This window comes from Myotis myotis, unplaced genomic scaffold (assembly GCF_014108235.1).
Source record: "Myotis myotis isolate mMyoMyo1 unplaced genomic scaffold, mMyoMyo1.p scaffold_m19_p_12, whole genome shotgun sequence".
Lineage (NCBI taxonomy): Eukaryota > Metazoa > Chordata > Mammalia > Chiroptera > Vespertilionidae > Myotis > Myotis myotis.
Window position 1 is genome coordinate 1,598,890 of NW_023416316.1, and position 25,344 is coordinate 1,624,233.

Genomic DNA, 25,344 nt, shown 5'->3' on the forward strand with positions numbered 1-25,344 from the left:
CTGTGGCTTCCCAGGGCCTTCCCGTGCCCCCAGCTTCCCTGATGTGTGTGGACACCCTGAGATCCTGCAAGTGATGGCCTTTCTGCCTGAGTCACCTGGAGTGGCCTTGGGTGCGGTGCCTCAGCTCTGGCCGGACACGCGAGCCCCAGGGTTCTCTGCAGGACAGCGGCCATGTGAACGGAGCCTGCTCTCAGCTCAGGCCAGCATCCCCGGAAAGAAGTTAGTCCTCAGCACAAAGCCTCGCAGGGGCGCAGCACGTGCGGGGAGATGGTCTGCGTGCGGTGTGCTTTATGGGGAAGTACTAGAGACATAATTCAGAAATAGTAACAGTTATTAGCTCTGGGTGGAGGATTGTGGGTGATTTTCATTTAAAAATGATCATCTCGCCTCTGTATCTCTAACTTCCCTACGGCCGTGATTTGTGTTTTAAAAAGGGAAAAATTAGCAAGTGAAGCTTTTCTTCCCAGGGGCCTTTTCCCTTAACTCCTCTGGCCTGAGTTGTGCTGCGAGTCCCAGGGGCATGGGGGTGGGGGGAAGGGAGAGGGGGCGGTAGCTTCGGGCTGGGACCGGCAGGGGTGCAGGCATGGGGTGGGCCCCCCTGCATCCCTGCCTGCTCCGACCTGGCTGACCTCTGCTGGGTGATGCCAACAACAGCTCCCTGGGCGCCCGTAAACCGCCTCTCAACTGGATGGCCATGGCAGGAGGCAGGAGCTGCAGACGCAGCAGTCTGCTTACTGGGGGGTGGGGTAGGGCGAGGCTGCCCTGGAGGAGCCGGGAGAAGGCATTTCCCCTGACAGCACAGCCATTCCAATGAAGCCGGGCTCTCCAGGGCCCTCTCTGCAGCAGGGAAGGGAGGGGCAGGAGCAGTTGGGTCCAGCCCTGGGGGGTGCCCCTGTAGGGAGGGAGCACTGGTCTGGATTAGACTCCGGGCTCTGGAGTCCGGCTGTCCTGAATCAACTCCTGCCCCTGCTTCTTAGCAAGAGGGACTTCAGGGGAGTTCAGTCCCCTCTCCCAGCCTCCACTTCACCTTCTGTGAAATGGGTATGATACTCCGTGTGCCTAGCTCAGTGGTTCTCAACCTGGGGCAAGTTTGCTCCCAGTTTGCAACTCCTTTTGGTTATCAAATGGGGAGGAGGAACTGCTGGCAGCCAATGGCTCGAGGCCAGGGATGCTGCAAACATCCTAGAGCCACATGCGGCTTTTTGGCCCCTTGAGTGTGGCTCTTACACAAAATACCACATGTGGGCGCACGTACAGTGCGATTGAAACTTCGTGGCCCGTGCGCAGATGTCGGTTTTCGCCTGGGGGAGTCTGTTTGGAAGAAGTGCTGTTGATATTTGGCTCTGCTGACTAATGAGTTTGCCGACCACTGGCCTAGAGGCACCGGACGGGCCCCTCCCCGTGTGCAGCCCCGCCCATGTCAGTGGCTCAGTGGCGCCAGGCTGAGAACGCTGTCCTGGCGCAGGTGAAGGCTAATGCGCAGCCGGCAGTAGCTGTTCTCCACGCTGAGAAACGGGAGCCTCCGCCGCCTCAGAACCAGAGGCAAAGCAGCTCGGGGACAAGGGCACAGCGTCCACGAGGCCGGGCCGTGACCTTGGTTTTCCTCCTCTCAGCTCTGGAAGATGTCTGTTTTCCCAATGGCCCGGGCACTCCTCCCGCCTGAGGCCAGGGCTGAGCCATCTGGGGACGGGCTGCCTGGTCGGAGGGAGGCTGACAGCGCTGGCCTGGCTGGGAGCGGTGGGCGGACACAGACCCCGCGGGAGACTCCTGAACACCCAGAGTGACACAAAGGGGTGTGTGTGTGGGGGGGGAGGGTGCAGTAGAAGCTGTTGGTTTCGGCCCAGAGAGCCCCCGCCCCACTGCTGTGCTGGGTGTTAACAGCTCACACACCTTCTCTCCCAGGGGTGTACCCTGTACCCCCCACACCAACAGGAGGCCGAGCGCTGGCTGACAGGAGGCTGCCCGCTTGCCTCAGCCTGTGACCTCTGCTCCAGAGCCCAGTGGAGGGCCATCCACAAGCCCAGTCCCTCTGTTCTGCTTCTATCGAGGGAACCAGACCCAGGACTACGGTGTGGGGTGTGGGGTGAATTATTGTGATTTCTTTGCATTTTAAAAAATCATGTATTTCCTGATTGGTTTTAGAGAGGAAGGGGGGGAGAGAGAGAGCGTAACATCGATTTGTTATTCCACTTATGCATTTATTGGTGGGTTCTTATTTTAAATATATGTTTTTATTGATTTTTTAATGTATTTTTAATTGATTTCAGAGAGGAAGAGGGAGAGAAAGAGAAACATCAATGATGAGAGAGAATCACTGATTGACTGCCGCCTACACTCCCCCTACTGGGGTTGGAGCCGGTAACCCGGGCATGTGCCCTTGACTGGAATCGAACCCGGGACCCTTCAGTCCGCAGGCTGACACTCTATCCACTGAGCCAAACCGGCCAGGGCCATTGGTGGATTCTTGTATGTGCCCTGACGGGATGGAACCCGCCATCTTGGTGTGAGGGGACGAGGCTCCAACCAGCTGAGCCTGCCCCGCCAGACCTTCCTTTGTATTGAAAGCCAGAACTGTGGCCGTGCCACGCTATGCACAGGGAGCCCAGGCGTGTTTCATTTCAGCCGGGCTGCCTGGGCTCAGTCAGCAGGAAGGAGGGGAAGCCACAGGGTCCTGACAGGAGGTGCTTCCTTTCGGGGCTGGGCCTGACCCCTGCAAGCTGGTGCTGGGGAGGGCATTTGGCCTGGAGATGCGCTGGCCATTTCTCCTTCACTGAGCTGTAAGCTCGCCCCTCAAGGCCAGGTTGTTTAAACTCGGTCTTCACGTGGCCTTGGGGGCTGAGGAAGCAGCCCTGCCAGCTGCCACGGGCACCAGCAGGTGAGGCAGGGGCTGTAGGAGCACCGAGGAGCCTGACCCTGATTGGCAGCCCTGGGGGACCCCAGGCTGAGAGAGAGTACGTAGGTGGGGAGGGAAATCTGGGTGCAGCCCCCAAGCACTGGAAACACACAGGGCGCCCTCCCTAGCCAGGGGCCTCCGCTGATGGGCCTCGTCCTTCAGAGCTTCCTCTCCCACCTCCTGCACTGCCCCCCGTCCCCTTGGCCATCCCTCCTGTGCCCACCCGAGATTCTGTGTGTACCTGGGACACTCTGGCCCACAGTGGGCTCTGGGAGGAGGCAGCAGCTGCAGACACGGGGCCTGAGGCTGACGCCTGACCTGGAGCCTGGGAGTCCCGCTCTGTTAGGACGCCGGCCGGCACTTCCCTGGGACTTCTCAGCAGACCACCACCAGCATGTGCGGGGACGCTGCGGGCAGCTGAGCGAAGTGCAATAAGCTGGCTTTGTCGTGCTTTTAGTGGAAGGGGGATGGCAACCTCCCAAGTTTGGGGAACATGTGGGTCACAGTCAGGGCCGGGCCTGGCCCAGCGGTGAGAGCTCTGCTGGCCACGCCCGCGGAGGGCAGCTGCCGGTCTCCTTCACAGAAGGTCCTGGGGGATGTGCCCTGGAAGTGGGGGAGTTTCTTTGAGGCTATTTTGTGAGGTCCCCTTTAAATCCCAGATGAACACAGAAAAAAAACCCAAAAACGGGTCCTGGAGGCAGCAGTACGGAGATCCTTTATTCTGTCTAATTGTACACCAACTAGAGGCCCAGTGCATGGATTTGTGCACTGGTGGGGTCCCTCGGACTGGCCTGCGGGGATCGGGCTGAAACCGGCTCTCCAACATCCCCTGAGGGGTCCCGGAATCTGAGAGGGCGCAGGCCAGGCCAAGGGACACCACTAGCACATGATCGGGCTGGGGAGGGCTGGGGAGGGACCGCAGGAGGGCTCCAGGGTGTGTCTGGCCTGTCACGCCCAGTCCCACGCAGCCAGACCCCAGCAGCAAGCTAGCCTACCAGTTGGAGCACCTGCCCCCTGGTGGTCAGTGTGTGTCATAGCGACCGGTTGAACGAAGGGTCAGACACGTAGCATATTAGGCTTTTATTATATAGGATGACCACCCCGTGGTGACCAGCGTCGCTCCTGTCCCTTCTCATAGGGGACGGTTATTACAAACAAAAATAGTTCTCTACAAAACAAAGTTTCCAGCCCTCCTCCTACCTCCCACCGCAGGTGGTGTGTTCCTCCGCCACCAGGCCTCTCCCGAGCCTGGGGTCTGGGGGTTGCAAAGGAAAACCAAGAAAGAATATAAAAGAGAATCAAGTCAGCGACTGAAATTGTAGGCAACTGGAGTTCAGGGTCCGAGGCTGGTGGCCAGCCAGGGACAGGTGCAGGGGTGTCTGCAACAGTCGAGAGTGTGTGTGTTTACCTGGGGGTGCTGGGTGAGCAGCACTTCTCCCCGCCCCCTGTCTCACCGCCAGCAAAAAAAAATTTAAAAAGGAAAGGGGCGGCCGGAAATAGAAAAACTAAGACCAAAATCGGAGGCCACTGGGGCCAGTGTCCCACAGCGCCCCCTGCTGCAGCGCCGGGGCGGGGGCAGGTGCCACGGAGGCGGCCAGGAGGTGGGCGGAGGACTCTGCTGAGTAGCACCTGGGAGCAGCTGGGGCCGCACCCTTCTCGCCGCCCGCCCCGGCCCCGGCCCCGCCCCGGGCGCAGGGTGCACTGCCGGCGGCCCCCTCGCCGCCGCGGTCCTCGGGGCTCAGCAGCCCAGGTGGGCGGCCAGCCCCAGCAGCAGGCAGCCGAGCAGGGTGGCGGGGCGCGGCGCTGCCCCGGGCGCGCGGTCGCAGTCCAGGCCGCCGTCGTCGTCGGCGGGGTCGCAGCGGGGCTGCTCGCAGCGGAGGCCGGTGTAGCCGCGCGGGCAGGCGCAGCGCTGGTTCTGCAGGCAGGTGCCGCCGTTCTGGCAGAACAGCTGGTCGTCGTCGCACACGTTGGCTGCGGGGCGGAGGGGCCGTTAACGCGGGTGGCGGCTCATTCCCCCCGCCCCGCCGAGCACGCCCACGTGGGAGCTTCTGCGACTGGGATGTGCCAACCCCCGGGGCGCGGCCTGAACCGGGGCTGATGGAGGCTCAGGGCGCAGTTGGTGCGAGACGGCCCTGCGTGGACGGTAACCACGCCCGGGAGCCCGGGACCCTGCCTCCCTCCGCCTCTGCTCCTGGCTCTCCTGCTCCCGGCACCGGCCTGGGTGCTGTTTCAGGCGCCTGCACCGCCCTCCCGCCCCTTTACCTCGACTAACGGCGGGTCTCCGCCAGGCCGGCTCCCGGGCAGCCTCGCTCCCTCCCGCCTCCGGCCAGTCCTCCCGCCCCAGCTCTCGTTCGCCTCCAACTCGCTTCCCAAGCAGCCAGCTCCACCTCCGCTCCGATCCCCACCGGACACCGACCCCATCCGTCACTAAGGCCCGCCCGCCTGGCCCCGCCCACCGCCCCCGACCCTGTCAACAGCAGGCCACCGCCCGGAACCCTGCCAACCCCGCCGCAGGGCCCAGGCCCCGCCCCGTGCCTGCTGCCCCGCCCACCGCCCCCGACCCTGTCAACAGCAGGCCACCGCCCGGAACCCTGCCAACCCCGCCGCAGGGCCCAGGCCCCGCCCCGTGCCTGCTGCCCCGCCCACCGCCCCCGACCCTGTCAACAGCAGGCCACCGCCCGGAACCCTGCCAACCCCGCCCCCAGGGCCCAGGCCCCGCCCCGTGCCTGCTGTCCCGCCCACTCCGCCAGGCCCCGCCCCGCCAGGCCCCGCCCCCGGCCCGGCACTCACGGTAGCAGCCCTGGCGCCAGTAGTGCGTGGGGAGGCAGTCGTCGCACTTGGGCCCGGCCGCGCCCTCGCGACACTCGCAGAAGCCGGTCTCGTTGCACCGGTCGTGCACGGAGCCGATTTGGTTGCAGTTACACTCTGGACGGACAGGTGCATCGCGTGCGGTCAGGGCGACTTGTGGGCACCGACCCCACCCCGCCCGGCCCCTCATTCCTCCCACGGGGCTCCCGCTGCGGGTGGTGCTCCCCACGCAGTGAGCCCGCGGCTGGACGGCGGTGGGAGCTGACGGGTGTCGTGTCCAAATCCCGAGACTGACCTCGCTCCCTGGCACCCGCCCCCCTCCTCCTCCCTTCCCGGCCCTGGAGCTGTGGGGCCTGGGACAGACCCTTCCCCGCCTGGGCCTCAGTCTCCGCACCTGGGACTGGAGCGGGAGCTGGTCCCTCCTGGCTCCAAAGAGCAGTGACTCTGAGGCCGGAGGAGCCTCCTCAGTGGCCGTGGGCTCCGTCCCTGGGGGGCTGTCGTAGGTGTGTGTGTGTGGGGGGTGCGGCCCTCACCTATAGCCCCTTGCGGGTGGAGGACAGCCCCCGAGGCCTCCCGCCTCCCCCTGCTCTTCCCCAGCTGGTTTCCTGGGGCCTCTGCTCCGTGGGAGGGGCGCGTGGCCCCACTCTGGGACTCCCTGAAGCCCGGGGCTGGGCCAGGGGGTTCAGGCAGACAGGTGCTGGGGGAGGGGGTTCAGGCAGACAGGTGCTGGGGGAGGGGTTCAGGCAGACAGGTGCTGGGGGAGGGGTGCTGGGGGAGGGGTTCAGGCAGACAGGTGCTGGGGGAGGGATGCTGGGAGAGCAGGACCCTCTAATCGGATCCAGAGGCCTGGCCCGGCCCTGCATCTGGTTGGCGTGACAGCAGCTCAGTTGTGGGTCCCTTAGAGCTGATGGAATTAGCTGAAGGCCTGGGCTGTAACTCAGCCTGACTCCAGCTCTCGGGCAGCCCCCCTGCTCCCAGCCGCGCTGGCCTGGGGGATGGGCAGTGGGGCTGAGACCTGGCCTCCCCTGTGAGCCTCCCCTGTGAGCCGTGCTGGTGGGGGTGTTGGTTGGGGGCCATGGCTTTGGCCTTTTGTCCCTGCCCAGCCTCAGGGTCCCCAAAACCAGTGCTGGAGTGGAGTTTGAAGGAAGCAGCTCGGGGCCCGAAGCTGGGATCTGCCTGTAAAGCTTTTGAAGAATTTCGTTGGATAATTTTGTGGCTTCAGCCACAGAAAAAGGGTTGAAACCTTTGATCTTATCCACCTCCTGACTTTACAGAGACTGAGGCCCAGAGGGGGGAAGGGAATTGCCCAAATGCACACAGCAAGGCAAGCGCGAGAACCAGTTTACAGCCCCAGCTATGGGCTCCGAAACCCCAGTGCCCAGGAGAACCCAATGGAGGTGATTAACAGCGGATTCTGGAAACGTCACTAGGCACCAGCTGCGGAGGGTTAGGCCTGAGCCGAAAAGGTTTGGGGCCATTTCTTGGTGCCGCTCCTAGGGGACTCGGTCTTTAAAGAGGCAGCTGTAGCGGGCCCTGGAGTGGGAGTTTCCACAGCCCCCAGGGGGCTCCATGCACTGCGGGGCCTTCCGTGCGCCCTGCACCTGGCCCAGCACCGGGACAAGGCACATGGTCCAGCACATCCTGTGCTGGGCCCTCCCAGGTTAGGGTTGGGGTTGTTAGGGTTAGTGTTAGGGTTAGGGATTGGGTTAGGGATGGAGTTAGGGTTAGGGTTAGTGTTAGGGATAGGGTTGTTAATGTTAGGGTTAGGGATAGGGATAGTGTTAGGGTTAGGGATGGGGATGGGGTTAGGGTTAGTTTTAGTGTTGTTAGGGTTAGGTTTAGTGTTAGGGTTAGTTAGGGATAGGGTTAGAGATGGGGATGGGGTTAGGGTTAGTTTTAGTGTTGTTAGGGTTAGGTTTAGTGTTAGGGTTAGTTAGAGATAGGGTTAGGGATGGGGATGGGGTTAGGGTTAGTTTTAGTGTTGTTAGGGATAGGGTTAGGGATGGGGATGGGGTTAGGGTTAGTGTTAGGGTTAGTTAGGAATAGGGTTAGAGATGGGGATGGGGTTAGGGTTAGTTTTAGTGTTGTTAGGGATAGGGTTAGGGATGGGGATGGGGTTAGGGTTAGTTTTAGTGTTGTTAGGAATAGGGTTAGAGATGGGGATGGGGTTAGGGTTAGGGATAGTGATAGGGTTAGGTTAGTGTTAAGGACTGGGTCAGGGTTAGTGTTAGTGTTAGTGTCAGGGTTAGGGTTAGGGTTACACCCCCCCCACCCCCCCCCCCCCCCCCCCCCCCCGCTCACCGATGCACACGTTCTCGTCGTCCAGCTCGGCGGAGCCGTTGCGGTAGAAGCCCAGGCGGCAGTGCTGGCAGTGCTGGCCCCGCGTGTTGTGTTTGCAGCTGACGCAGGTGACCACGTTGAGGAAGTCGATGTAGCTGCAGCGGTTGGAGTGGCCGTAGCACTCGCAGTCTGGGCCGGCCGAGTGGGGGGAGCAGCAGGGTCAGTGAGGGAAGGGAGGCCGCTCCTGCCGGCTGCCCCGACCCGTGCCTCCAGGGGAACTGCGGCCCAGGGAGAGGGGGACCTGCGCCTCAGCACCTCTGGCCTTTCGGGGAGAGATGGGCCGGCCAGCGTTGAGCTCGGAGGAGAGCCAGGGTGGGCTCAGCCACAAACTGCCACCTGGCCCTGTGGCCGGGACCCAGGGAGGGCCGGTGGGCAGCACCTGCTGGGGGCCCGGCGAGGTGCTCTTCGTGGGGATGCCCAGGAGATGCCAGGGTGGTTAGCAATGCTTCATGCAGGGAGGGTGGTCATGCCAGTGTGAGCTCAGGGAGGGCAGTGCTGGGCCCACGGGGTCCCCGCCGTGTCCCCAGCGACTCAGGAGGCCTAGGTGCCCGCAGGGACGCTGGGCAGCCGGAGCTTCCTCCCGTGCTGCTTTGGAAGATGGACGGCTGACCACCACCTGCAGGGCCCTTCCGGTTGCCTGGGCTGCTCTGCAGACCTGAGTGGCACAGAGGGCCTGCTCGCTTTGATGCCCCTAGACTCGGCCCAGCCTCCGACTCTGACTGGGGGACAGCCATCTCGGCGCCACCCGCTGTGTCCTCCAGCCCTGCACCTGCTGCAGGGACTGAGCGAGCCCTGTGACTGCCCGGGGCCAGGCCCCAGGGATTGCAGGTGGATTCCACGACCTCATGAAGGGGCCACCTTCCCTGACTCAAGAAGGGGGGTCATTTCTTGGTGTCCTAAGGGACTCGGCACCCCTATGAATAAGAAAGCCAGCGTGGCTACCCTCTCTCCTGTGATGGGAGAGGGAGGCTGACCAGGGGTCAGGGTCAAGGGCATGGGAGACCTTGGAGAAATGGGCCCCTGAGACGTGCCCAGGACCTGCCCCCTTCACATTGTTTCTCCAGGGACCAGAAGGCAAGGTACCCTCCCAGCGTCCCCGAGGAGCAGCGGAGGTCAGAGGAGCAGCATCAGTGACCTCTGTGTCCCAGATCTTGCTTCAACCAAGACGGCCCCTGGGCCATCTCCCAGGGGAGCCGGACCGGCTATTTCTGGCGGCTGCTCTGCCTGCCGTGCTGCCCACTGAGCCTCTGACTCATGCTGCTCCGGCTCCCCTGGGAGAGGGCTGGAGGGAAGAGAGCTCCGGTCACCTTGGCCCAGCTGCTCTGGGCGGGGCTCTGAGCCTGGGGCGGGCCCTCCAGCCTGCCCCGTGGTTTCCCAGTGGAGGGGGCGGGTAAGGTGTGAGGAGGGCTGACCCAGCCCTGGGCCTCCCCCTTACCTTGGAATTCTCCCATAGGTGCCACCTGAGGAGATTTGGGCCTGAGCTGGGAAGGCTTGGAGGCCTGGGCAGGGGCGGGGGCGGGGGCGGGGGCGGGGGCAGCTTGGGGAGATGAGAAGCAAGCCCTTCCATCGGCCCGGCCCCTGCCCGGCGGGCTGTCGGGGCCAGCAAAGGCTCCCAGGAGCCCTGCCAGCTCTGGGCAGCCCTGGCACCTGCTCAGGCATGAGGGGACCGGGCTCACAGGGGCACACGGAGCCAGCCTGCCTCGGTCCCCCTCAGAGACCAGCTGCCACCCAGCCGGACTCACCCTCCCCTCACTTCTCTCCTCCTGCCACCCACAGCGTGGGCCCCAGCTGAGCTGGACCAGGGGACAGGCTGAAACATCCCTCCTGCCGCCCAGCCCTCCACTCCCGTGAGCATCACGTCCAGCCTGAGCCTGGCATCCAGCCCTTGGTGCCTCCCTTCCTTCCTGAAGCAGCCTCCCTGCTCCACCAAGCGAGTCCTTCACCACCTGCCGTCCCCCACGATTCCCGGGAGCACGGACTGTCCAGACGCACCCCACCCCACCCTACGGGGAGCATCGCCTCTCGGCTTCCCCCTGGGGGTTCTTGGCGCCCAGCCAGTCCAGGGCAGCCCAGCCCAGCCCAGCCCAGCCCAGCCCAGTCCAGTCCAGTCCAGCCCAGCCAAGCCCAGTCCAGTCCAGTCCAGTCCAGCCCAGTCCAGCTGGCTCTAACTGCCTTCATCACCTGGGAGGATGCGGGGCTCAGGGCCTCCAGGTTGCTGGGAACTGAGGACCCGCCCTCGCTGGTTGTGGTTCCAGGCCCTGCCAGCAGAGGGCGCGCAAAGCCCTGCTTACTGCCCAGCTGCAGGTTTGCTGCCTAATGTGGAGGGGAGAGGCGAGCTGGGATGGGCATGGCTCCTGTGTGTGTCACTCTATGGCCACAAGCCCATGCGTGTCTCCTGCCCCTGTAGCTAGACAATGAGGCTCTCGGCCTGGTATCAGGCCCCCCCCCCGCCCTCCCTTAACCAACACTCTGCCCCTGGGTCAGGTGGGCCACTCATGCCTCCCACTGCCGAGCCTTTGCCCGCTGGTCCGGCCGCCTGGACCGCGCTTCCGCTGTTATATATTCCCAGTCACCCACCCCCTCCCCTCCGGGCCTGAGCTCCGTCACCGCCCGAGAGGGTTCTCCACTCAGCTCAGAAGCCCTTGGGGGGGGGGGGGATTTAAGGGGGTGGGTTGGTAGGTGAGGTGGGGGATGAGTAGAACCCCAAGGCCCCTCACCTCAGCTCCCTGGGGCCCCTCCCACCCAGGTCCCTCCCCACCATGTATACCTGCTGCCTCCACTAAGGGGGAGGGGCCTATGGGCGTAAGAGGAAATCCCCCCATACCTTCTGCACCGGAGGGCACCTGGGGCCAGGGGGGGCTCACCCCTGGGGGGGCTGCTGTCGGTGGCCTGTTCCACTCTTGGGGAAAAGAGGAGAAAGGAAGTCATGCAAGGGGCTGGGGCGTCCTGGGGACACGCTGAGGCGTCGCACTCCACAGGCCCTGGTCAGGAGCAGCACTATCAGCGGCTCTGCCTACACCGGCCACAGAGAACTGGGCCCAAAACTACGGGAGAGGCAGCGTCTAGGGTACAGCAGCTCAGCGGGCCGCGGACTGGAAGCCGCGTGGGAGGGCCTCCTGCCTGAGTCTGCATGCTCTGGGGAGTCCTTTCTCAGCGGGTCCCCTGGTTTGGGGACTCCTCTACCCTCCCTGTGTGGTCCCGTTCCCACTGACGGGCAGAGTCGGATGGAGTCCGTATCTGGGCGCAGAGCTCTCTGTGCCAAGTCTCAGGCTAATGACTATACGGGGCGGCATCAGCCGTGCCCAGCAGGTCTGACCCCAGCAGGACGCGTCCTCCAATGTCGGGCCTGCCTCCCGGCCACCACCTCTCCCTCCACCCCCTGGTCCGGGCCCATGTCCACCAGGGACCCCGATGTCAGTGAACCCCCAAATGCCACAGCACTGCCTCCAAGACCATCGGGCCGCAGCCGGGGAAGCAGGACGGGCGGATCGGGGCATCGCTCTGCGCTGAGTCTCTCAGGACAGGCCCCGAAGGACCGGGAGAAATCGGATTCTTTCTGCTTCTAAAGGGATTTCTCGGATGCTGGTCGGTGGGGAGAGAAGTAAATCTAGTGGCTAAGAAGTGCGGAGCCTTTCCCGCCCGGAGCCTTCAGATGCCAAATTGACATCACTGGGCGCTCAGGGAGGGCGGGCCGGGCCCACCGGCTTAATTAGAGCCGCACCAGCGCCTGCCCAGGCTCCAGGCTCTTCCCACACCCTCCTGGGTCCGCCGGGAGGAGGGAGAAGCCTCTGGGCCAGCGGTCACGGGCCCAGCTGGACTCTGGCCAAAGAGCCTGAGCACCGTGGGGAGGCACGGGAGACTCCGGACCTTTCTCGGACGGGGTCTGGGGACGGGAGAGGCCTCGCTGGGCTCTCGGGGGACAGGCTCAGGTGTGTGAGGAACGGCCTTGCAGGGGCCTGTGCCCGGTGCCAAGAGCAGATGGAGGCCCGTCTGTTCCTGCGGAATCGGGGAGCTGTGCAAGCCAGGGCCTAGGACGCACTACCTCAGCCCCAGGCTGCAGGGCCATGGCTGGGCAGCTCAGTGGGCAGGGAGTGCCCGTCAGTGAGCCCCGAGTGCGAGTCCTGCCCAGTGCCTGGCCGTTCGTGAGCAGCTGCTCCTTCATTTGCCCGGTTTCTTTCCAAACCGCTTTCCTGAGGTGCAGGGACCACGACACCAGCTGCCTCTTCCTGAGCCGGGACCCTCGCCAGTGGGATGAGGGAGACAGTGGCCTGCTCAGAGCTGTGGGCCGGGACCCAGGCTCCGCCCACTACCCCGGCTGTCAATCTTAGCGGGGCTCCAGGCACAGGGGGGGGGGGGGGGCGGGGTCCCAGGCAGGGGCTTCCGTTGCTAAAGAGGCATGAAGACCCCAAAAGGTGGGCACCTCAGGTCACTGGCTGTCACCCTGGAGCAGCCTCCTCCCCTAACGCCCTCCTGCTGGGCGCTGGGCTCAGGACACAAAGCTCCATGTCTCCCTGGACAGTCAGCGGGTGGGGGGCCTCCCAGGACAGTCAGCAGGTAGGGGGGGCTCCTTCTTGGGGCTCAAGCCTGACCTGACTCGCTCGCTGCCAGGCCTCGGACCCTCTCCTAATTCCCAGCTTTGCACTGTGCCCTGCGCCCCTTACACCCAGTCAGCAGCAGCTCAGCCAGTGGAGTCAAGGTTCCTCGTGTGTGTGGGTGCACGTGTGTGTGTGGGTGCACGCGACCGCCTCCCACCCACACAGACCACCGTGTACAGGCAGACACAGCACCACCTTGATGGCTTTTGTGCCCAGTGGATGGGGGGGCAGGAGTGATTGGGCCGCCCTGATGGCACAGGGGTCCCAGGGGCTTGGGGTCAGGGTCTTCCTGGGACCTGTCGATGCGGCTGAGAGAGAAGCGAGTGAGGGTGGGAGCTGGTGGGTGGGGGCAATGCAGAGAAGCAACATGGAACCCCATGAGTGGACCTGGGCCCCCCCCAGGCCCAGCCTCCTCTGGCGCTCTCAGCCCCTGGGGTCCAGCAGGGTGCCCCCCGGGTCGGGTGTGGCCCCAAAGACCCTGGTGGAGGGAGGCGGCGCCTCCAGAAGCATGGCTCAGGTTTGGGATCTCCCACCACTGGCTCTGAGCAGCTGGCACACCCGCCAGGGGCAAGGCCGCCCCAGGGCTGACTACTCTGTGGCCTGAGCTGAGCTGGCGCCTTAGGACCTGGCCTCCCCCCCTCCCCCGCAACCCCCGCCCCCAGCCTCTCCAGAACAATAGCTGCAGATGCCCAGAGGGAGGCCGGCCCATGGTCAGGCTGGGGGTTCTGCTGCTGGTGGGGAAGGTGAGGCCCCTCTTGCCTGGCCTGAGAGGGAGGGGCCACGACTCGAGGGGTCACGGGGCGCTTCCAAAGCAGCACTAAGGAGAAGCCGGTGGGAGAAGCGGTGGGGGCTGCAGCCCCAAGGAAGGGGCGGAGGGAGCGGGGAGAGGTGAGGGTGATGCACAGGGCACAATTGGGGGGGGCGCCCCAGGGCCCAGGGGGGCAGGAGACCCCCTGCTTTCCTCTCCTGCTCTTCCCAGCACATGCAAGTGGTGGGCATCGCAGGCCCGCCCGGCCCCAGGGGGCCCAGGTGTGTACTCACTGCCAACAGCGGAGCCCGCAGCGGCACCTGTGGAGAGAAGGGTCTCAGCCTGCGGCCATGGCTGGGCAGCGCCTCAGCCTGCGGCCCGGAGCCCTGGGGGTTCTTCTGGACGGAGAATGGGCACGAGAGGGGAAGGGGACGCCGCCAGGGCAGGCGATGCCCGCGAGGCTGCCAGTCAGAGGAAGTGGCAGGGACTAGAGAAGGTCCTGGCAGCAAGGAAGTGGGCTGGGCTCCTGGGAGGAGGGGGAGGGGCCGGCCGTCATCTCTGAAGGCTGCTGTGCCGTAAGTCAGCCTTCAAAGGTGTGTGTGCGCACGTGTGTGCGCGCGTGTGTGCGTGCATATGTGTGTGTATGTGCATGTGTAATGTGGAACTCCTGGGGTTGAAGGGTGGGGAGACCAGGGCCTGGCTGGCTGGCGGCCGGAGTGGGGGCCCCGCCGTACGTACACGCGTTGGGAGAGCCGTGGGGCAGCGGCAGGTAGGAGCCGGCCCGCCAGGACCGCGTGCGGAAGTTCTTGCGGCACTTGCCGCAGTCGGGGCCCGTGGTGTTGTGCTCGCACTCGCACTGCAGGCTGCCCTCGCGCACGGAGCACAGGTTGGCGTGCAGGTTACACTTGCACCTGCAGGGACACAGGATAGTCAGTGAGCTCCCGAGGGGCGGGCCTGGGAGGTGGGAGGCTGCAAGGGATCCAGAGGCCGCCAGGCCCACCCGCCAGGATTCTCCCTCAGGGCAGTCACTCCCGGCTCCCCCTCCCGTCAGGCCTCCCGGGACTCAGCCTGTGGGTCTACCTCTGGTCTTTGCTACATTTTGCAAAGTAACTTTCGTTAGACAAAGTCAGACAGCTTCTGACCCCCTTGGCTCTAGACGAGGGAGGTCGCCAGGTAGCGAGACACAGCCCCTGAGCTCATGTTCACTTTCCCTCGCAGAAGAGGGCCCCTCAGGCCCGGGGAGGGCTCCCTGGAAACCATGACCCACACCATCCGCTGCTCGTGACTCTCGGGCCCAGGCCCACGGCCGGACCCGGCTCCCCCAGCCCAGACACTGGCCGTCATGGCTCTACTCCCACACGGCGGGAATAAGACGCCCGTGGAAAAGCCGGGCCGGTTCCCTGAGTTCCAATCCACAACCACATGCACAGGGCGGGGCCACAGGAGGTTCAGAGAGTTTATTCTTGCTTTATCATTAATTATTGCATTATTTTCCATACCAACAACTGTGAACCTACTTTTGCCCGCACTGTTATCCTGTGGGCGTCGGAAAAGCATGGGGGGTGGGCAGGCACCCGTTGGCACGGGGGGCCCGTCCTCCTGGGGACCCCAGAGACGACCCTGCGCTCAAGCCTGCATGCCGACATACTCGATGCTCTCCTGAGGCCCCTCACCCTGCCCCGCAGCCACCGACAGGGTGCACGGCGGATGAAAGGCTCTGACAAGGCCTGCGGGAACGAAGCCTGTCTGACTTTGTCTAATGAGAGTTACTTTGCAAAATGTATTTGGCCTCGGAAGGTTTCAGGTGTGTGTTTTTCTCTCAGTTCCTATTTAATATCCCACTGAGCCGGCTGGAGAGGCACCAGCTGTGCGGAGCCAGGAATGTCCTGCGCCTCTGGCCCGAGGACGAGGTATTTTTAGATGCCAGCGGCACACAGAGAGATTGCCATCTCCACGTTGGGGGGTGCCGGTGACCTTGGCTGGTTAAAATGCGCAGAAGGGCCGTGGAACCCGAGAAGCACATTGTGAGGACGGCGGCGGGAGTCCCAGGGTCAGGCCCACGGGCCCTGCGGCACGAGTGCGAGTTCGAGTGCAGGGGAGCCGCCCAAGGTCACGGGGTTGGTCACTCCTGACCCAGACCCAGGTGTCCCCCTGTCTTCCCCCCGCCCCCGCATGCTGGCCAGCCCCTCCCCCGGCCCCTCTCCCAGAGGGAGTCCAGCTGCCCCACTCCCACCCCCACCCCCAGCGGTGCCTTATGTGGGTTCCACCTGGGTGATGAAGACCAGGGGAGGGGCGCTGAGGCAAACCCTCCCAGGCCTGCCGCCCACGGTCCTGCTTCCCGATCCAGTGGCCGGCCTCGGCCTCGGACCTCACAGCCCCAGCTCTGCCCCGTTCAGGCCTGGGGGGTGGTCCGGACTCCCGGCTGCACCTCCAGCCCAGACCTTTCCCTCATCCGTGCATCCATGGGATCCGTTTCCCCAGGAACTGCTTCCTGAATCTGACCCTCGAGAGCTGTCAGTCTCACCAGAAACCGGCACCTGAGTCCTGACCCCGCGACTCAGCACTTTGGGCTCATCCATCAGGAGCACCTTTAACATGAGCAGAGGGGATGCGAGGCCGGCCAGCCCAGGGCTGCCACCCGCCAGCAGCCTCCGGGACCTGCTGTCCCCCCCCCCTCCCCATCTCAGAATCCCATGCCTTTCACTCGAGATGGTAACAGTCGGGGGGGCGGGGGGAGAGGTGAGAGAGAGGTGGATGCTGAGCCAGCAGCCAGGCTTGCCAGGCCCCGCTGCAGACGTGCTGGGTGACTTGAGCAAGTCCCTTCCCTGGGCCTCAGACCTTCCCATCGCAAACCGGAAGGTGGAACTGTGCCTCAGACCTTCACCTCGGCCACTTGCTTGTTTGTCGTGCCCAGCACGCTGCCTGGCGCACAGCGGGCTCTCGGCGTCTACATGACCCGTCTTAGAGTCACTTCTCCTGTCACTATAGTTGCCAGATTCAGCAAATGAGAATATAGGGCCCTGGCCAGGTAGCTCAGTGGGTTAGAGCATCGTCTGGATGCATCAAGGTTAGGGGTTCAATCCCCCGTCAGGGCACGTACAAGAATCAGCCAATGAATGCATACATATGTGGAACAACAAGTTGATGTCTCTCTTTCCTTCTCTCTCTTTCAATAAAAAATAAAGATATAGAATGCCTGGCTAAATGTGAATTCCAGGCAAGCGACCGATAAGGTTTTTAATGTAAGCACATCCCATGAGACACACTTATACTAAAAAATTAGCTCTTTATCTAAAATTCAACATCAGCCCTGACCGGTTCGGCTCAGTAGATAGAGCATCAGCCTGTGGACTCAAGGGTCCCAGGTTCGATTCCGGTCAAGGGCATGTACCTTGGTTGCGGGCACATCCCCAGTGGGGAGTGTGCAGGAAGCAGCTGATTGATGTCTCTCTCTCATCAATGTTTCTAACTCTATCCCTCTCCCTTCCTCTCTGTAAAAATTAATAAAAATAAATCAATAAATAAGATACAACATCACATGCATCCTGCATGTTACCTGGCAGCCATCCCTGCTCACCCACTGGCTGAGTGATGGCCTCAGGTCCGACCCCTGACCTCTCGCGAGGCCTGGCATGGGGGGCACCCACTCCCCACAGGGAGCTGGCCCTGCTGCCCACCACCAGATGGCCACAGCCACTGGCCCGGTAAGCAGTTCCTTTCCCTGGAACCGATGAGCCCCTAACAAGCCCCAGGAGACCACAGTTTGGAGGCAGCGCCAGGCTCGCCCCTGGGGGAAGGCAGTCCCAGACGCCCCAAGTTCACGGAAACTCGCTCTGCCTCTGCCCGGGGGCAACTGGCATGAGAACCCCACCCATCCTGTCCGTCTGAGGCCAGTGGGTGGTCGTCAGGACGGCGGAGGCACCAGCAGGTGCGGGCGGGTGTGTGCCAGGCCTGCGGGGAGGGGCAGGCGGTGCCCGGGAACTGACGGCAGGAGTGCCATCTGGACACGGGCCTGGCACCACTGCTCCGTGAGAATCGTGAGCCGGGCCCTCCCCCCTCGCGGTGAGGGGCGGGCGTTTGGAGAGCCGCCCGGAGCGGAGGGGGAGGGATGTAGGTCAGCTCGGGCCTGGAGAGATGATGTCATCGCCTCCTCGGGGAACCAACGAAGCGGGAGTTTGGGGGAGCGGGAGATGGTGCCAGAGCCGGGCAGGGAGAGGGGGCCGGGGCCGACACCCCTCAGAAGGCCACCCCACCACGATTTCAGGGCACTGACAGCGAGCCTCGGACATGGGGTGCACGTGTGGGCCCAGGGAGCACCCCGGACCTGGGGGCTCGTGGCCATCGCTCAGCTCTGCCCAGTGACTTCCAGCTCCTCTGGTGGGGCTGCGGGGTTGGGGGAAGAGGCACAGGGGTGACGGAGAACTTGAGCCCTCCAGGCCTGAGACCCCGACAGGGGGCGGCGGGCGCTGAGTGCAGGTGCGGGGCGTGGGCCTGGGGGCCGCAGGCACCTGGCGTGGCCTGCTTCCCTGGTAATGTGGATAAATGCGGCTGGCGCTCCTCCGGGAATGCAATTAGGGCGGCAATTGAGTTCATTGGCCAAATCAAATTCGGGCGGCTGTGCGAAGTCCTCTTCTATTAAGTGCTTTAACATACATCACCCCTCCGGTCTGTTCCTAATCCCATTACCCGCTGCACAGCCCGAGGCTTCCCAGGGAGCAGGACAGGGGCTGATGGAGGGGGCTGGTGGCTCCCGGGGCATGGCCTGGGGGCGACCAGGTTGACTGAAGCAAAACCACTTCTCCCCTGTGGAAGGTCCCCCCTCCTCCCGCTCTGCCCAGGGAAGGGCCAGGCCCAGGTGCTGGCCCAGGTGCTGGCCCGGTGCTGGCCCAGGTGCTGGCCCGGGTGCTGGCCCAGGTGCTGGCCCGGGTGCTGGCCCAGGTGCTGGCCCGGGTGCTGGCCCGGGTGCTGGCCCGGGTACTGGCCCAGGTGCTGGCCCAGGTGCTGGCCCAGGTGTTGGCCAGGGAAGCGTGCGCGGCCGCTGGGCGTGCTGGGGCAGCTCTGGGCGTGGTGCTAGCGAGCCCGCCCGCTTCCCCCTCGCAGCGCCTGCCTGTGTCCCGGGCCCTTTCTTCTCTGGAAGCGTCACTGACGGTGAGTGAGGCTCCTTTGTTCACGTGTGTAAGTTCATTTGTTCATGAATGAGTGAGTAAGAGTCCGCAGGGCACCACCTGCCCAGGTTCTGGGCGTGGCCTGGCAGGTGCTAGAGCCTGAGGCAGGCCAGTGCTCTCAGGGCTCAGCCAGGGAGGGGCCCTGTGTGTGAGAGTGAGTGTGTGTGAGAGTGAGTGTGTCTGTGTAGCTGGGACAGTGCTGCTTTCCTTGAGGGGAGGGAGGATGGTCCCCGAGCCTGCAGCCTCCGGAGCGCAGGGAGCTGCTGTCTGGGCCAAGCCTTGGAGGGCGAGGAGTTTGCCAGGCGGGGGGGCTGGGCTCCAGGCAGAAGCACAGCCCAGAGGCGGGTCCCTGGGACCCAAAACCAGGGGGCTGGTCCGAGAGGCCTCAGAGGTGGGGGCGGCTGGCGTCCATGTGGGGAAAGCCGGCGTAGCCTTGATTCCTGAGTCCATGGGAAGCCGCTGAAGGCCCGTGCGGTAAAGTGACATGACTGGGTTTGTGTTGGGAGAAAAGTCCTCCGTGCGGAAGGTGCAAGGTGGGGGGGCGCTGGCCGTGTCCCCAGCAAACTCCTGATGCCCGTGCGCCTCCTGCGGTGGGGTGGGGTGGGTGGTGATGGGGTCCGTGTTAGAACCTGCTCGGCTGAGAGATGGGTGAGAGGGACAGAAGGAGCCAGAGGGGGGCGTTCCCCGAGGGTCTCGGGCCCCAGGCCCTGAATGGGCAGCTCCAACGGGGAGAAGCTGGCCTGGGCTCCTGCGGAGGCTCAGCTCACCTGTGGGTGCAGCGTGGCCTAGTGTGTGCCGTGGGTGCGTGGGGTGGGCACTGTGTGGCCTGCAGGGGGCGCATCTGAGGCAGCACCTGTGGGTCTAAAACGGGCTCCCTCTGTGGAGGGGAGAAAGGGTCGGATGAGAGCAAGGCCTGAGGGGTCATCTGGGTTGGGCCTGCCTCCTGCCCTGTCTGTCCTGCCCCGATGATAGCGAATGAGGTCCTGCAGGTCCCTGAGCTGGAGGCGGGGCCCGCAGCCTGTCCCAGGCCCAGCAGCTGGAGGCCCAGCCCGGATCCTCCTGCTCACCCGGGGGCGCTGGGCTGGGCGCCTCCACGCCCTGGTCTGCGTGGGCAGCGACCCGCTGCCGAAGCCGTGCCGGCTCCATCCAATAGTCAAGTGAGCTTCTGTCTCCTGCTCACCCGCTGGCTGATGGAGGGGCGGCAGGGGGGAGAGCAGGGATTCGATTGGCTGGAGAGGCTCCCCCCGAGGGTGAGGCACCCGGGAATGGGGTTGTGTTCCGGGGACTCGGGGCTGACTTCTCAGGATCACAGGAGCCCGGGGCAGGGAGACTGAGGCTGGGACCCACAGGCCTTGCTCAGGGCCGTAAACTGGCAAATGAAAGAATCTGAATTCAAACGCAGCTTCTCTTTGACACCAACACCTGGGGCTGTCGAAGCGTTACCAAGAGGCCTCGGAGCCAGGACTGGCGAGGGGTCCCTAGAAGTGTGAGAATCGGGGATTCTGACCTCAATGGTAACTCGGGCAGCTGCGTGGGGTCTGTGCTCACATGTCGGGTGAGGCGGGGGCTGTGTACACACGTGTACACACACACACACACACACAGGCCCCAGCCAGGTCTCCCCGCCTGCGGTTCCTATTCTCGGCCAGAGTCCCATCATCTCCAGTTACCCGGGGATCGAAAGGAACAGGACCCGGGGATCAATAGGAACAGGACCCGGGGATCAATAGGAACAGGACGCTTAGGGAAGAGGAGGAGAAGGCTGGGTAGGGGGAGGGTCAGGGGAGAAGAGAACAGGCTGTGTCCTCGGCCCAGGGACTCGGGTGAGCAGCCCGGCCGCCGCAGAATCTGGGGGAGCCGAGGGCTCAGACAACCCAGGGGCATGGGCCAGCAGTGCCCGTCCACCTGGGACCTGGCAGGTCTCCTCTCTCCAAGCACTTAGCCTCCTCCTGGGTGGAAGGGGGTGAGGATGCAACACCTGGCACCCGCACCCACGCATCCTAACGCGGTATTCCCTGTTCCCTTAATCGGCGCTGGTTATTGTTGTACAGGGCCTCTCCCCCTCCCCCCTCCGACTCCCCCAAACACCACCCTGCCCGCTTGCATGCCTCCAGGACGGGGAGCTCACTCCCTTCTCCCTGGCTGGCAAAGGCCCAGCTGGACTGGCTCCCTGGACCCTCCAAGTGTTTCCTGGGCAGAGAAGTTGCCCCTGGGAAGGGCCTGGTGGTTAGGGCCGGGCGGCCAACGCCCCTCCCTCCATCCCAGCCCGGAGTTGGCAGACCTGCCGAGGCTGTTTGCATATGCCTGCTTCTCTGCCTGGTGAAATTCCCGAGGAGCCCAGAACAGGTTCAGCCTGAGCCCCGGGGCCCCCAGGTGCCTGCTCACCCCATCCTGCGCACTGGGCCTGCCGGCTCCCCGGCCCAGGGGGCTCTCCCACCAGGAATTTGATAAGGAAACGTAGAGACAGTCACAGCCCTTTGCCAACCATCTAATCAGACCTAATTAATCGATAAGCCCCGTGGCCGCTTCCTTGCCAACCAGCCGCCGGAGTGCTCGCTGCATCTGTGAATTGACAGCCGTCCTTTCGCCATCCCTTGCACCGCTGCTCGCCGCCCGCGCAGGCTGGGTGCCCAGGGGAGCTGGGAGCTGCTGGGCAGACCGGCCACCTTGCCAGGGAGACGCGGGCTCCAGGCAGCCCTGGCCCTCACGTCACAGATGGGAAACTGAGGCCCAGAGAGGGGCACAGCGGGGCTGGAACCCAGCGCATAGCCCGGTGCCCGGGCGCCGGTGGGTGCTCTTCACCTGGATGGGGCTGAAGACCCGAGGCCCTTTCCCGCCCTCTGCCCTCCGCCCTCCTGGGTACGCTCTGCCCCACGTGCCCACCTCGGAGTCCCTCCCAGGAGACAGCCTCCCCACAGGAGCATAGGGCACTGCGGGCCCTGACTGCCCCATCCAGCCGGGACCCGTCTGAGCCACCTCATGAAGGGCAGGTGCCCCTTGATCAGACTCCTGAAGGTGAGGGTCCCGCCCAGCCCAGCGGCTCAGGGGTTGAGCATCAACCTATGAACCAGGTCAGGGTTTGATTCCCGGTCAGGGCACATGCCCGGGTTGCGGGCTCGATCCCCAGTGTGAAGTGTGCAGGAGGCAGCCGATCCATGATTCTCATCATGGATGTTTCTCTCTCTCTCTCTCCCTCCCCCTTCCTCTCTGAAATCAATAAAAACATTAAAAACAAAAAGATGAGGATCCCCCTGTAGCAGCCCAAAGCGAGTCAGAGAAGGGGCTGAAGCCCCCAGAAGGTGTGGGTTTCTGGTTCTCACCTCGGAGCTGCTAAGCCTGGCGGGACTGTGGGCGGAAGGAGGGTCTTGAGCCAACACCCACTGCACCCCAAGGGCAGGCAGAGGCCACCGAACTGACCAGAGTCCCGACCCCGGGCACACATTCCAACAACGGACGCAGGAGCTCGATCCCTAACCCCCGGCGGCCACAGCAGTGGCCACAGATCAGGTTTCCAGAATATTCCTGACGTAAAGTATCTGCCCCCCGTGAGGGAGGGTGAGAGTCCAGGTGGGAGCCGCAGGCCTCTGCGTGTGCACCTGCCTCCCGCTCACCCACTGGCCACCCTGCCTCGCGAGTGGGTGCTGCCTCGGCCCACCTGGAACCCACACGCAGAGTCCACGTGAAATGAAACGCAAGCAGCTGACAACCGAGGCCCAGCAGCCTCTGCCCGCCCCGCCCCGCCGCGACCACGGAAGCCGCCGGCCTCTTCCCCGCACCCACGAGGCCTTCCCGAGCCTCCACAGCCACTCGCCCGGGTCCGCTCAGGAGGCCGAGGGACCCACACGGCACCGTGTGCACTTTACAAAGATGGGGTTAACCTGCTCCCCCCGCGGAGACTGCCTGCCCATCAGCAGCAGCTGCCCACGGGCGTGCTGTCCCCGCACCCGCTCCCGCCTCATCACCCGGCACCCTGGGCCTCAATCGGGCTTCCTGCGCCGCCCCAGCTCTCCGGCCGTTGCTTTGACTTCCGTTTATTTTATCCAACAAACACAATTTAAAAAGCTGAGCAGGATGTTTCCTCAGCTTTAACTCGTGTAACTCTCACCCCGATCCGAGGAGAGAAGCGTGATCATGGTCCCGTTCTGCGGGTGGGGAAACTGAGGCACAGAGAGGTTTTGCCCTCATAGCCGGGGGCAGCAGGCTGGGGTCCAACCCAGGCTGCCGGCGAGCCACCAGGGTCCATGCTCCTACCCTGGGTTCCCAGACTGGGTGCGCCCCGAACGCAGGGGCTCAGGGGAGCAAGACGGCTGCACCCCCGGGTTCAGATGCAGCAGGTGGGGCCCGGGGGGCCCGTCTCTAGCAAGTTTCCCAGTGATGCTGCCCCTGCGGCCCGGGAGCTGCATTCGCTGAGAGAAGCCTGGCACTGCCCCCACTGCCCCTGCACCCCTTCCCCAGCACTGCCTCCACTGCCCCTGCACCCCTCCCCCTGGCACTGCACCCGCTGCCCCTGCACCCCTCCCCCTGGCACTGCACCCGCTGCCCCTGCACCCCTCCCCCTGGCACTGCACCCGCTGCCCCTGCACCCCTCGCCCTGGCACTGCCTCCACTGCCCCTGCACCCCTCCCCCTGGCACTGCTCCTGCACCCCTCCCCCTGGCACTGCCAGCTCCTCTCAGCCTCTCCAGACTCCCAGGTCCGTGGGCAGCGGCAGCCTGGGCTCAACGGAGGGCGCTTATCTCCCACCACCCACCACCCTCCATGGAGGGAGCCAGGGCGGGACCATCCCGGCACCAGGTGGCACCCCGGGAACCAGGCCACGCCCTGGGGACCAAGGAGCATCCCAGCGCCCTCCCGCGGGTCTCACCTGCCGACGACCTCGACATTGGAGATGGCGTAGAAGTACTTGTAGAGGTTCTCGCGCTGCACGTAGGTGCCGCCCAGCGCCGGGCGCAGCAGCCGCATGCGCAGGTCGGTGAGGGTGAAGAAGTCCTTGAGGCCCTTGGCGCTCTCCAGCCGCGCGTAGAGGTTGTCCATGTTGCGCAGGTCGGGGCCGGCGAAGATGGCGAAGCGGTCCCGCACCTCGAAGCGCACGTGCTTCTCCTTCTGGGCGCCGGCCCAGCGCGAGTACTCCTCCGTGCACAGCACGCGGTGCGCGCCCGAGGCCGCCAGGTCGCGGGCCCGGCGGGCGGGCATGCCGAAGGCCTCCATGCAGTCCTCCGCGTAGAACTGCCAGGGCTGCCAGGAGCGCCCGTTGTCCAGGGACTTCTCCAGGACCATGACGGTGGGCCGGCCGTACTCGAAGGTCACCACCACGTCGTCCGTCAGCTCCACGCTCTTGTTCCAGGACAGCGTGATGTTGGCCTCCAGCGGGCTGGGGTAGCGGCTCCACGTGACGCTCTGCCAGTACGTGGCCAGCCCCTCGTCCTCCCGGTCCAACATGAGCCGCGGCGGGTGGGCCAGGTCCGGGTTGGAGGCGTCACACTCGTTGCTGCACAGGTAGGGGTTCTCCTGCGGGGAGAGGGGGGGCACGGGTGGGCGCTGCTGCCTGCAGGGCCTGGGGCGCCTCTGCCCAGCCCGGCCCCCGCCGCCCGCCCAGGCATCTGCCAGAGGTCACAGGGCCCGTGTCCTGTCCCGCGTCCAGGCACCAGGCAGCAGCTCCTGGGCAGGTCCATCCCTCCCTGTCTGCCTCTTTAAACGGCTCCTGCACCGAGGTGTCTTCCTGACCCTTACACTGACCATCGTGGCTGCAGCAGGAGCAGGGATGGGGGAGGCCACTCACCACAAACGCCCACGATCTCACGTTCAAATTCAACTCCCTTCCCTCCGATTTGCATCCCACCTCCCACCTCCAGCCTGGCCTCAGGAGGGGGTGGCCCTGCCCAGGCCCTGCCGGGGGAGCGGGAGCCACACCCGCCTGTTGGCGCAGAGCGTGGCGGTCACGCCTGTCCCTGGCACAGCCCGTGTGTCCGCTTCATGTGGAACCTGGGCAGCTGGGGGTGCTGAGTGTTTGGGGTTCCTCTCAAGGACGTGCATCTTTGTGGCAAGTCAGTTCTAGGTCCTTGGCACATGCCAGGCAGGCCCAGTGGGGGGCGCTGGTGAGCAAGGTAGGGCACGGCCCCTCTGGCTTACAGTCCTCCCTCCCACCTGGGGGGAGGGGGGGCAGCGCTGGCAGCCTGCTCCCCGCCCAGCGGGGCTCCCCTCCATGGCAGCTCAGATCCATCCCCGCGTCTGGCCGGCCTTGAGCGCACGCAGAGCCCGAAATGTCGCCAGCACAGGCTGCCCAGGGGCGGCGGGGCGAGCCGGTGGGGCACGGGCGAGTTTGAGGGCAGTGAGCGACTGGATGACCTGTCACGGTGGGTCCAGGACATCGGGCATCTGTCACGCCCACACCTGCGGGACCCTGTTGTGAAGTGTGGACTTCAGTTATAGGCGCGCACTGTTGGTTCATCAGGGTGACAAATGCGCCCGCTCATGCCAGGTGTGCGGGCCCCGTGGGCGGGAAGCGGCATCCGAGGAGCCCTCTGCTCTCCGCCATCCACCTAAACAGCTCTAAACGCCAAAGCCTATCCATTAAAAACCAAGCCTGTCACCGAGGCCCGCACAGCGCCCGGACCCCTCGCGGCTTTTTTGATGAATATTTCAGGTCTTCGTTTGCGCGGTGACAAACGGCTTGGATCTGAGATAAAGCTGCTCACTCTAAAGGGAGCCATCCAGCCCGGACGGGGGGGCGGGGCGCCATCGCCCGGGGGCTGAGCGCTCCCCCACCACAGCCTCAGGACCTCACCTGGGACCCGTC

The 25,344-nt window shown here is 64.4% G+C and overlaps 1 protein-coding gene across 2 annotated transcripts in view; it reads right to left on the minus strand.

Annotated features, from left to right (window-relative positions):
• Positions 1 to 3,958: 3,958 nt before the first annotated feature.
• The window catches only part of NTNG2 (netrin G2), a 48,132-nt gene continuing 26,746 nt past the window's right edge, over positions 3,959 to 25,344 (minus strand). For both annotated transcript variants that reach the window (XM_036329282.1, XM_036329281.1), the window contains exons 4-9: positions 23,413 to 24,056; positions 14,123 to 14,295; positions 13,678 to 13,704; positions 8,003 to 8,170; positions 5,684 to 5,818; positions 3,959 to 4,864 (exon numbers count right to left, since the gene is read on the minus strand). In XM_036329282.1, coding sequence (XP_036185175.1) covers positions 4,632 to 4,864; positions 5,684 to 5,818; positions 8,003 to 8,170; positions 13,678 to 13,704; positions 14,123 to 14,295; positions 23,413 to 24,056 — 1,380 coding nt within the window. In that variant the 3' untranslated portion in view covers positions 3,959 to 4,631. The remainder of the gene's footprint in view (positions 4,865 to 5,683; positions 5,819 to 8,002; positions 8,171 to 13,677; positions 13,705 to 14,122; positions 14,296 to 23,412; positions 24,057 to 25,344) is intronic.